This window comes from Piliocolobus tephrosceles, chromosome 2, assembly GCF_002776525.5.
Source record: "Piliocolobus tephrosceles isolate RC106 chromosome 2, ASM277652v3, whole genome shotgun sequence".
NCBI lineage: Eukaryota > Metazoa > Chordata > Mammalia > Primates > Cercopithecidae > Piliocolobus > Piliocolobus tephrosceles.
This window is the reverse complement of record NC_045435.1, coordinates 62,786,016-62,798,543: the sequence shown is the minus strand read 5'-3', so window position 1 is coordinate 62,798,543 and position 12,528 is coordinate 62,786,016. Positions and strand designations below refer to the sequence as shown.

General features: G+C 41.5%; 1 protein-coding gene across 3 annotated transcripts in view; it reads right to left on the bottom strand.

Moving 5' to 3' along the window:
* Nucleotides 1-12,528, bottom strand: part of PDZRN3 (PDZ domain containing ring finger 3) — a 238,450-nt gene that overhangs the window by 172,798 nt on the left and 53,124 nt on the right. The window contains exon 1 of one of the 3 annotated variants that reach the window (XM_023199935.1): nucleotides 10,336-10,700. The exons of 1 other annotated variant lie outside the window; for it this stretch is intronic. In XM_023199935.1, the coding sequence (XP_023055703.1) occupies nucleotides 10,336-10,347 (12 nt within the window). In that variant the 5' untranslated portion in view covers nucleotides 10,348-10,700. Of the gene's footprint in view, nucleotides 1-2,671; nucleotides 2,840-10,335; nucleotides 10,701-12,528 lie in introns of those variants that run through there. One more of the 3 variants, XM_023199939.2, reaches the window with a different exon arrangement.

Genomic DNA, 12,528 nt, shown 5'->3' with positions numbered 1-12,528 from the left:
AGAACTGTAATTAACTAAATATGCTGTGTAAGCTTTACAATAGCTTCTTAATCATGGACTCTCTTAAGCCTATGAGTTTCGACATTAACCCTACAAGCCAGGAACAGCCCAGAGCTGCACTGTTTGACAGCCTAAGCAAAGGGGATCCAAGTGCTTCCAAGGACATGCATCTGCTCTGCTTGGCAAGCTGCGGGAGGCTTCAAGTTTACCCAAGAACTATTGATGGAATTGACCATATGCATTTTACTAGGCTAAGAATTCAAGAGAAATGCTATAGTAGTGTTGAGACACAGTTCCTATCCTCAATAAGACCCCCAGGCACACCAAGCAACTGGAACACCCAGGCAGACACAATTAACCGCAATTAGTGGGATGGCGGGGGTTGTCACAACCTTTCTCTGGCTGATGCCTTTCAGTGGGTTTGGAATTAATATTATGCCCAGTTGACAATGTTGTTCTCAACCTGAAGGCTTAACTGAGAAAGACTTACTCAAAACTATGGGTTTTGTTTTGTTTTCAACATAGTTTCACAGTTTGGCCCAGTAATGTGTAGAATTTTATTTTCTTTTGTGTCCAGTGCCATTTTATGGAAAGGAGTGACAAAACCCGTCAATGATAATGATATTAATAAAAGATGAGATTATGACATTCAACGAGGTCTAATCTACAAAATATGTTGACACAAGAATCCAAACAAGAAAATCTTCCGAACTAGTCTCAGGAGTCTATACTAAGGAGAACCTCTCTGTTTGGTGTGAAAGTCTCTTAAACGCCTCTCACACACTTGCTAGTCTCCTTCTTGCACATGAGTTTCAGGCCTTGGAGCCTTCAGTTGATCTGAAGATGTTGTTTTTCACTGCACATCAAGGCCACCTTCTAGTTACTGCATGTGATACTTGTTTCCTATTTATGTAAGAAAGAGATGGTTTGCTTTTAAAATAAGTTTACATTTTAAAAGAGGGGATTTAAATAAAAATATTAAATAACATGGATAACAGAAGGATGGATGGTGGTATCTGAATGACTGAAGTTTGGCCAAGGCTGGAATATAGTTTCAATGTGTGTGCAATTAAAACAAAGCAAAATGAAAGCCTAAACAACTAGAAACTATCTCACCACAAAATTATCTTAGTTCTTCCTTAGAGTCAATATTTACATTCCCAGAGAACATGTGAGCACACAGTTCATTTACAAATCACATACACTATTTTCTGTCAAGGGTGGGAGCAGCTCTGCCATGCCTACTGTCACTGACATGACGTAATTAGCATGGGTTATATTAAAACTTAGGTTTCTGTAGGGGACATCTCCCAGAGTCTGCACCAGACAGTGCTTGCTCTCGAGAGAACCAACAATCTGCAGGTATGAACATGACTTTAATCCAGTAAGGCCTGAAACCTTTTTCCTCAAAATCTTTTCCCTGAAAACCCTCAACAGAAAAAAAACATTTTGGAAGAGCTCCTTTTATGTGCCAAAGCTATGCTGGACAATTTTCACAAGTCTGCCAAGTTACAAGCATCTCATGACTTACCATTACTACTGTCCCCATTTTACCGATGAAGAAATAGGCCAGAAAGAGAGGGTGAGTGGAATAAGGGACAGAATTCAACCTCGAGGCTGAGTGCTCCCATCCCCCAACAATACAAGGGTGTGTTTGGGAGCAAAAGCTCTGGAGCACAATATACAGATGGAGAAACAAGACCTTCCATAAGAAAACTTGCACCACTGTTTATGTGGTGGAAGAACAGGGAAATCATTTAAATGTGCCTGCTCAATGGCGTGTCAGACACATTTTGCTCCATTGAGAATACTCAACCTACTCATCATTCAAAGTGGTTAAAATGTTTAAATGCACCTTTGCATACTCAATTGTGTCTGCCCCTTCTCCCATATTCTTGGGAAATGTTCAGCAGATGGATCCCTTTGCATCAGCATCAGATTAATTTTGTGGAGATGGAGATTTTAGAACACAGATATTTCTGTATTTAGCACAACCATGGCCGAGCATTACTTGTGATCCAGAAAACACCATTATTAGGAGTAAAAGGTTTCCTAATGCAGAAAGCCCCCTAGGCTCCAGGTGATGACAATGAGTCACAGCTCTTGCCCATGAAATGAGTTTGGCACATTTGTACACTAAAGTCTATTCGCTAGGTCTAGATGGTGTTGGTCAGAGAAGCAGGGAAGACAAGGGAAGGGGAGAGAAGAACAAGCAACTATGTAAACAGCTCATCCGGAGAAACCATGTAAAAATTAAGTGCATTTGCCTATCAGCAGAACATAACCACATAAAGAGATCAGGGCAATAAACTTTACACACAAGACTTTCTCACCTTCAGTTAGGGTTCTTCACTTCTCATTGATCTACTGGATGGTTGAATAGACAGTTTGTGATTTAAAATCCTAGAGCTGCAAGCAGTATAACTGTTTTAGTTTTACCTTTGCCAAACTGCTCTGGTGAAGCTGCTTTTAAGGAGAGGTGGCAAACATTCAGAAAGCTGTCAACCTTTCAACCATTAGGGTTCACCCCCTCTTAGACAAACTCCCATACTTTAACCGTCATTACTGTTGTGACCAGGGCAAGCTGCATTTCTGTCCAGTGGCTACAATGAAATGAGCATTCCAGCTGATTCCACAGCATGTCAAGAAGGGAAAAGGTTAATGTACTCACCAGGGAAAGCTGGGGTGCCTCAGAGGTCTAGAGCTTCCACGGATGTTCTTTCTATTCAGTAAGAGAGACATCTCAGGTGTATCCTAAACATTTGGATGCGTAAGCACGGAAGCTTTATTACTCAGCAACTGACTTTGCTTGTCTGTTCACTTGCAAGGCTATTATCTAAGAAAGGCTGAACTGAACTACTGTTGAAGAATGATGCACTCACATGGTGAGGACAGGAAAGGAGGCTGTGGTCTTCACGTGCATCTTCACATGAGGCTCCTCACGTGCGGATGCTTGTGCACTTGTCTACCCCATTTTCTGAGGCACGTGTTTGGGCCAGAACTCCTGAAATCCCACGTCTCAATTCCCGGACAAGCAAACTTAAAAAAAAAATCCTCTTTCCTCGATTTTTACTGTGATTTGAAACACATAATCAGAACTTGGTACAATTAACATCACAAAGAACCCCCCCCCCTTTTTTTTTTTTTTTTTGCTGGAAAAGCTATTTGTTTTTCATTAGGAATTCATGTGAGCTTCCTGAATTTCAAGAAGATACATCTGCTCCTTAAATTTCAGTGCCAACACTCACTAGGAAATTTATAAATTCTGGTCAAAAACCATCTTTTGATCTGATTTGATTTACAGTTTCTAAAACAGAATAGAAAAGCCTAAATCCCCATCACACTCACATGTATAGAGATGTATGAACTGACATCTCACTATTCCCTCCCTTCCTCTCTCTACTGCACGCAGTGGGCGCTAACTGACCCTTGGTACATTAACGTCCAACAGATAAAAAAGAGGCACGAGAATACCATTAACATCACCGGGGTCAGTGTTTTGTACATAGGGCATCCAGTACAAGACAGGCACGAGATGCCTCTCTTAGGAAACTGACCTGAGAAACCCCTGGCATTAGAAGCTGTTTCATTAGATTGAAATTAGATGTGGTTTCCAGAGTCCCTTTAAAAGAATAAAACAAAAAAGTCTCCATTCCCTCTAAACTACATACAAAGTATATCATTACTCAGACCTCACTTTGCTTTTGGTGAAGTTGTACCACAAAACCATTCTCCCGTCCACAAATCTATATTTACCAAGGTCAGCCCCGTTAAATGCACGCCATCTACATTTTCTGGACTTCATGTAGTGCAAATGCTTCTGAAGCTTACATAATTTGGGGTACAATGGATTCATATGGGGCCCACCCCCATCCCACCATCAAAGCCTGAATAGATAGCACAGCTGTCTGTTCACTGAAATTTAAGTCTTTTGTACTTCATTTGGTTTTCTTCCTCTTCCTTTCAGTGATACTGTCAACATAAAACATTTCTAAGTCAGTGTAACCCTTTTTTTCTATAAATGGGAAATACATTTTCAGACTTTCTGGTGGTACTTATTTAACCATGGGCTGCAACTTGCCAAATTATATTTTCTTTTTTTTTTTTTATTGAGACTCCAGCTCTGTCGCCCAGGCTGGAGTGCTGTGGTGCGACCTCTGCTCACTGCAAGCTCCGCCTCCCAGGTTCACACCATTCTCCTGCCTCAGCCTCCAGAGTAGCTAGGAATACAGGCACCCGCCACCATGCCTGGCTAATTTTTTTTTTTTTTTTTTTTTTGTATTTTTTAGTAGAGACGGGGTTTCACTGTGTTAGCCAGGATGGTCTCAGTCTCCTGACCTTGTGATCCGCCTGCCTCAGCCTCCCAAAATGCTGGGACTACAGGTGTGAGCCACCGCGCCTGGCTGCCAAATTATATTTTCTATTAAAAAAAAGATGAGCTGGATAAATCAAAAGCAGTGTTTAGGAGAAAGCTAAGCAGACCTGTAGAAGGAACATACCTCTTATAATCACTTTTACACAGACTAAAACCTTGTATTTTTTAAAAAGTTGCATGTTTCCTTCATGGCTGTGTTGATAATTTGGAATCAGAAGTCTACTTTCTATGGTTACTATTTTATACAATTTCATTTACAAATCAAGAGACATTTGCCTGCTGTGGGCTTTTGCAAATTTCCTATGGCAAACAGATTTTTTAAATGCCTGAATTTTCTACCAACTTATGGCAGAGTTAAGTAGTCATGACAGACATTATATGGCCATAAATGCCAAAAATTTTACTATTGAGTCCTTAATAGAAAAGGTTTCTAAGTCCTGCTCTACATGCTTATTAAACTCTTACAACATTCTATGAGGTATAATTATTATTCCAATCTTGCACAAGAGGCAACTGAGGCCCAGAGGGGGAAAACAATCTGATAGAAGATACACAGCGAGAAGATGCAGAAGTAGGACTTGAGGCAGGCTGGCTCCAGAGCCTAGGCTCATAACCACAAGGTAACCTCTCTGTTACTGGGTGTTAGTGTAATTATAATCATGAACATGCAACCACCTTGAACACACATGTTCTCCCCTGGGCTTCTGGGCTGCTGTGAGCATGGTTGCTGGTTTAGAGGCTGTGCCTATTCTGCCCTCTTCCTGGCTCCTCTAGTTCTCTGTGCCCAAATCATGCCTTCCATAGCCAAGCCTGTATAATTCTACACCAAATATTCCAAATATGGGGACTGAAAGTCTCAGCTGAATGATTTAGAACAGTCACTTAACATCTCGAAAATTCTGTCTTCCCACGTGAAAAATGTGTGTGATAATCCTGGGAGCCATGTACCTACTATGCGGAGCTGTTCAGACCTTAGCTGTTCTCTGCCCTCCCTACCCTTGCGTCCTAGTCCCACCTTTTATTGAAACCAGCACCTGGGTTTGTTTTCATTGACAGACATGTGGCCTCAATTTGAGGTGTGTGACATGGGAGTGCCAGGATCTCAACCTTTGCCCCATCTACATTCCATCAGCCCCTCCAGCACCTGTAGCCAACTTCTCCTTTCAAAGCTCAACCCCCTTCCTTGAGGTTTCTTCTCCACCCTGCACTTTCTCTTGTGGGTTGAAGAGGCAGGTCCAATTTTCACCTGATCTACATAATCACCTAGGATCACTAGATGGTCCAATCCCTCTGAGGGCTTTTCACTCTTTCACGTCATTGCTGGTGCCACTCAGGAACTTTCCTTCTCAGCTTCATAAACACTATCCTTTCCCTCCCCAATAATTAGTGGTAAGCCTCATAATTTAGAACTCAGGGTCTGAAATTAGGCAAATATGAGCTAGAATGCTAACTCTGCTACTTTCAGCTGTGTGACATTGGGCAAGTCTAACCTCTAAATTCACTTTCTTCATCTGTCAAATGGGGCAATAATATAATTATTGTGTTACAGTTAATAGCTGTAAGCATGTTGCCCAGCACATAGTAAGTGCTCAATAAATGTCAGGTAGCTGCTCTCTCATGATTCTCATGCTCATCCTCATCTTCATTACCACCATCACTACCAATTTCTACATCTGCATTATCAAAGCTACCCAAGTACAGTGTTAAGGTAACTGTATACACAATATCAGACAGTATAGCATGATACAATACTGTATACACCACCTGTTCTCCAGGGCTTTAGGGAAATACTATATTCACCAATTTTTATTTTTATTTTTATTTTTTTGAGATGGAGTCTCACTGTGTTGCCCAGGCTGGAGTGCAGTGGTGCAATCTCTGCTCACTACAACCTCCGCTTACTGGGTTCAAGCAATTCTCTTGCCTCAGCCTCTCGAGTAGCTGGGATTACAGGCGCCCTCCACCACATCCGGTTAAGTTTTTGTATTTTTGGTAGAGACAGGGTTTCACTATGTTGGTCAGGCTGGTATTGAACTCCTGATCTTGTGATCCGCCCACCTTGGCCTCCCAAAGTGCTGGGATTACAGGCATGCGCCACCATGCCCGGCCTATATCCACCAAAAATTAATGGAAGTGAACAAGTCACTTAATCTCTCTAGGCCTTACATCTCCTCATCTGAAAAGGAGAGAATGCTGGATGAACTAACAGTTCATGTTTCTGAAGGTTGTCTCTAAAGATCAGGCTGATAAATCTGTGGTCTTATTTCACCTTCCACTACGCCCTGGGAAGTTGGGACAAATCCTACCGCTTTCCAAGCTGACTCTTTGTTGAAAACTATGCTTCCAATAAAAAAAATTCCCTGTTCCCATAAAAGCCAGGTTTGTCTTCATTCTTCAAACCAGTTCCTGAGGCTTATCCTGTGAGATAAGGATTTTTATGTCAAAGAAATGAGTCACATCTGAGAAAAGTGAAATAAACTGGATACTTTCCCCTACCTCCAGCAAAGTCAAACAGCTGAAAGTCTGAATATCCAGAGCATTGAGGTAATTAGGAAAAAAAACAAGGGAGTAAAAACCTGAAATTTCCAGATGTGACATGATCACTGTTTGACAATTTTAAATTAAATTTTAAATTTTTGTTGTAAGAGAGAGAAAGGGACATCTTCATTCAGCAACCCTGCAATTAGACTTACTTGAACCAATTTCTTTTCCTGGTTTACACAAAATGACACTTCCTCTAGTACAAGGATTGCAGAAAACCTCAACAGTAAATAGGCAGGATCACAAGTCTCTAGATTAAAATGCAATTATGGCCGGGCGCGGGGGCTCAAGCCTGTAATCCCAGCACTTTGGGAGGCCAAGACGGGCGAATCACGAGGTCAGGAGATCGAGAGCATCCTGGCTAACACGGTGAAACCCCGTCTCTACTAAAAAAATACAAAAACCTAGCCGGGCGAGGTGACGGGTGCCTGTAGTCCCAGCTACTTGGGAGGCTGAGGCAGGAGAATGGTGTGAACCTGGGAGGCGGAGCTTGCAGTGAGCTGAGATCAGGCCACTGCACTCCAGACTGGGTGACAGAGCGAGACTCCATCTCAAAAAATAAAAATAAATAAAAATAAAAAAAAATGCAATTATAACATTTTCTCAAAATATTCATATGAACTGCGAGCACAAGATTCAACCCATAAAATAATGAAGGAAAGTCTTTATCCATAAAATTCTCTCAGAAAATTTAGACAGAAAATCTGAATTTCTGTAAGGAACTCTGCAACAAAAGAACCACCCTTTTGTCCTGATTTTGAAAATGCTCATTATTTCAGAGCAAAAAATATGTATCCATAAAGGGGGGTTCCAGTAGGATGAATCTGGTATGGCAATGACCACTTATTGCCTACTCATTTCTTTGCTGCCTTTCCTTTGATGGTGTGACCCATATTTTATTTGCCCTCAGAGAAAGCACATAAATCCCAATTGGTCTAAGCCATTCACGGTAATTTATGGCCCACTGTAGGATTACTGGCGTGATTCATTCTATCCAGCAAACCACTGACAAGGGGCAGTCTGTTCTACAGCTTCTTGGAAAGCTTTCTTCACACCTATAAAGACAAGAAAACGGTGTCTTGCTGGTGTCTCTGGAGACTGTCATGCCGAGATGCAATGCCTGAATCTGCGGCAGCCATACTTTGACCATGAGGAGACTACTCTGACATGCTAAGGATGACCACAAACAACTTGGATCCTTGACAAGGCCACCCAGCTCCTCAACTCACTAACCTGGGAATCACCTGTCCTCGTACCTAAAATAACATGTTTAAGCTATTTGGATTTGAAATCTCTATTACTTGTAGCCCCAGATATCTAAAGTAATAGAGTTGACCCAGTGGAAAAATATACGAGAAAAACCTAGTTATTATTAGACATGCCCTCCAAAAGTCATCCAGAACCGAATTGTTCTGCTTCACCTATATGACACAATGTAAAAGCAACATGTTTTAAGAATCTGGTAGTTTGATCAACATGGACATCTATCCTTCCTGGAGCTTTTCATAACTCTCCTGGATACTTCCACATTGAGCAGACAATGCCTTAATTATTTCCATATGTTGGACTCTACAATCTGTAAAATGGGGATTTAAGAACAAGACTTTCAAACTATATATGCATATGAGAAGGATTTAAAAAAAAACATTAACAACAAAATCTGCTTTTTAAAAAACACCAGGAACATTATTCGAAATAAACGTTCAAAATCATGACCTGAGTTCCCAAAGTTTAAAAATTCCTCAAGGGTTTAAAGCAAAACTGATGATTAACAGATTTTATCAATTCTACTCAAGCAGAACAAGAACAAACATTGGAATTCCTTCTAATTCAAAGCCCACTGAATTAAAAAAAACTCCCCCAAAAGCAAGTCTTATTTATCTGCCAGACATGATTCAGAGAACTCTACACATATTGAAGTATAAACCTGGTTCATTTGTAAAAATGTCCCTTCATAATAATTCTCAAACCTCAAACAGCCTTCCTCTAGTCCATTTTCTGCTGTTGGAACATAGACACTCAAAGATCAGCTTAGTCTTTTAAATTTAGCTTCTATCTCCCTTCCAAACACATTAACAAAGGGTGTCTGGTGTGTCAGGCACCACCTTAGGACAACAGAAATACAATGATGGGGTCCTTGCCTTCATGGAGTTTATATGTTTTTGTTCTAATGATGGAAACAGACTCATCAATAAAATTAAATAATAATTACCAGTTGAAAACCCAAGAAATAAAACAAGTGGCTAATGCAATAATGAAATAAATAAGGAGTTGAAGGGAAACCAGAGGTGGGAAAAGCAGTTTAACTTCCAATAGAGAAATCAGACATGGCTTCCTTTGATAGGTAACAGACAAGCTACAAAGATAGGGGATTAGGGATAAGAAGGAGCCAGTCAAGGGAGGAGCCATGTGAAGCCAGGAGTCAAAAATAAATGGCTTCTTGGACCAAAGCCACAAAGCCACCTCAGGGATCTCATCTGTAAAATGGTGCAGATCATCACTAACCTGCCCATCTCCCCAGAGCCAGATATGATAATGAACAGGAAAGTCTTTTTTTTAAATCAAGGTTAAAAGCCCTACAGTTATGTGCTTTTATTATAAATCTTCCCCTAAAGAAGCAGGCGGCTTGAATTGCTACAAAAATAGACACTCATTGCTGTCATATGTTTCATACTGCATCTCTCAAGCAGTAAAATTAAAACTAGTTTTGACTTGAGAAGTTTTATAGCCTTTGAGATACCTGGAGATCCAAAGGGCTATGTCTCTAAACCACAGCTGAGAGTCGCTCTCCTACAGAACTATGGTAAATGCATGTCATTACTATAATGATCAACACAAATACACACCAAAACTACCTTCCAAATATCACCCACGTGAGACAGACCAATGTCAGCAGGGGATTCCCGGGCAACTTTTTTGATATGGTAGCACATGGCAGCAGAGGCAGCTTAGGACTTGCTGGCCAACAACCAAACTCTGTTTGTGACATACTCTTTTTATAGCCCTTCTAATACATGGTATTTGCTACATGATTATCTAAAAATTAAATAATCAGCCATAGCACTAGGAGGAAAGTAAAATCCTGGGATTAAAACAGGTGATGTGCATATCCCAGGGCAACACAGTAGCCCAGGTTTATGCTGTAATTGTTTCTATTTGATTAGCAGAAGCCAGACCTACAGTCTTGAAGACAGATTCGCACTGTAGCAGGGGAAGCATAACTGAAATGATAGAGCCTTGCTGAAATTCTTGTTCTGCCCTTTCTCTCCCAGGACGCAGGTATCATCATTCCCATTTCCAGATGAAAAAACTGAGGTCTTAGGAAGTAAAATAACTGGCCCAAGGTATGTGCTGCAGCTAAAGTTTGAACCCAGCTCACCTATTCTAAATCATACACCCCTTTTATCACATTGCCTCACCTGGTTAATCATGTTTGATTCTTCTTTACTCTTTGATTCATCAGGAGTAATCAGATTTCTGAAGGTCCTTCATAAATACTTCAGTCTGCAAAGATGAACAAGAGGAGCCCGAAGAACGTTGTATGAAATGAACACTGAGATTCTGAGATTCTCTCAAAACAGCCTCAGGTGAACCAGGAGAATAAGCAGCTTAATAATCTTTAGTGAGGAGGCTGGGAGGGAGGGGGCCACACATGTGCCGCATACCTGTACAAGAGTACATATTTCCTGTCTCTTCCATGTCACGTTCTCTTAAGCCCCGAGGCTTCTACACTGGCAATTTGCACTGCACGGAATGCCTTTCTCCTCTTCTCTGCAATGAGATCAGCTGCTCCTCAGTGAAGCTTTCTCAGAAGCCTCCCACCCCCACACCCGCACACACACTGACAGACACACAGGACAGACAGCCCTGTGCCAAACCTCAGCACTGTGGCAGGGTGTACCCAGGAGCACTCCTCATTAGTCTGGGGTCTTCTCCAGGCAGGACCTGAAGTTACCTTTCTCTTCCTCCCCAGCGCTTAGCACAGTGCCTCGGTTCAAACATGTACTTACTGAGCCTGCCCGTGGCCAAAGGGCCAGGCGCTGGGTTAGACTAGGGCTGGCAGTGGTGAAGAGAAGGAACTCTTGAGGGGTTGAGAACAGGGGCTCTGAGTGACCTGACATCTACCTGCTGTGCCATCTTGACCATCTCTTAAACCCTGTGCCTCGGTTTCATCATCTGTAAATGGAAATGACAGTCCTGCTTGCCCCCTCACAGGGCTGTTTTTAGGATAAAAGGCAGGAGACAGAGAGGAGTTGGGTGACACTAACTCCTGAGAGGAGGTGAGAAAATGATATCATTTCAGCCTTTAGCCTTCTATTACTTTTCGTTCTCTTACCCTGCTTCATTTTTCTTCCAAGCACTTATACTACCTCGCTGACACATTATATATTTGGTCTCGCTTACTGCCTGGCTCTGCCCTACTAGGATTAAGCAGAATGAAGACAGGACTCTTGTTTTCTTCTCTGCTGTGTATTGGCACCAAGGACAACAATGGGCATGTAGAAGGTCTCAAAGTATTCCTCAAATGCATGAATGAATGAATGAATGAATGAGAAAACAAATAAATGAATGATGAAACAAACGAATACTGACTGACCAACTTATGAGGCATACATCTAGAAGAGACAATGGATGTTAACAAAATGCGAGACTATGAACTGCTATTTTATGGCAATAATTACAGGCATATTTCACTTGTTTTTGTACTGGCCAAAAAGTAAAGGCTGCATGTGAATACAATTGTTGAATTTTGGTGTTACGCTATATGGCATAGGAGTCCTCACATCTGCACCCAACATATCCCCAGATATGTAATTAATGCGGCATTAACCCACACGCTCACTTACTGATGGGATTATGCATTCATAGAGTCCTCTAAAAGAGAAGGAATCCTCTCTAAGACAATCTATTGCTCCAATGGACCGGCTGCCTAGATTCAGGTTTCCTCAAAAGCTAGCCCTCGATTTTGACTGATCCGGGAGCAGAGCCTTCCCATCTGCAAGGAAGCATCAGTGGTGGCCCGTATGAGCCCCAATCCATGTGGCAATGTATCAAGTTTCCACCAGCACAGAGAACAGAGGAGGAGGAGGAGGAGGATGAAGGTGCCCAGGAGGTGCCCAGACTCTATAACCCCTTCCTGGACTCATGCCTTCCAAGAGGTTCCTAAAAAGTCTCTTAAGTTATTAGTTTTGTCCTTGCCCTTAACATCCTATAAACGCATCTGCTTTTGTTTGCTCTCATCTACCTGGCCGTGGGCAGAAGAAAACTTGTGCGTAAGATAAAGAGAAAAGAAAGGTTGTGATTTTTATCACCATCATAGCTACTGTGAAAGCCCTACATTAAAAAGCATGATTATATGCTTCCCAGTGTATGGACTAAGTTTTTCAAGATACGGTTTTACGAAAATATATCTTAACTATGGTTTTCCTCCAAATGAGATTAAAACATTTCAGTCAACAACATACACACAATCTCAGTCCTACCACACTTTCTCTACTATGTTTTCCATAAACTACATGCCCTGGAGTGCTTTTATTTTTCCTATTTTTAAAAGGTGTTTGTATCCCTTTTTTCTCAATATCCAGTGGTGAGAAAAGTGATTTATCACCTGC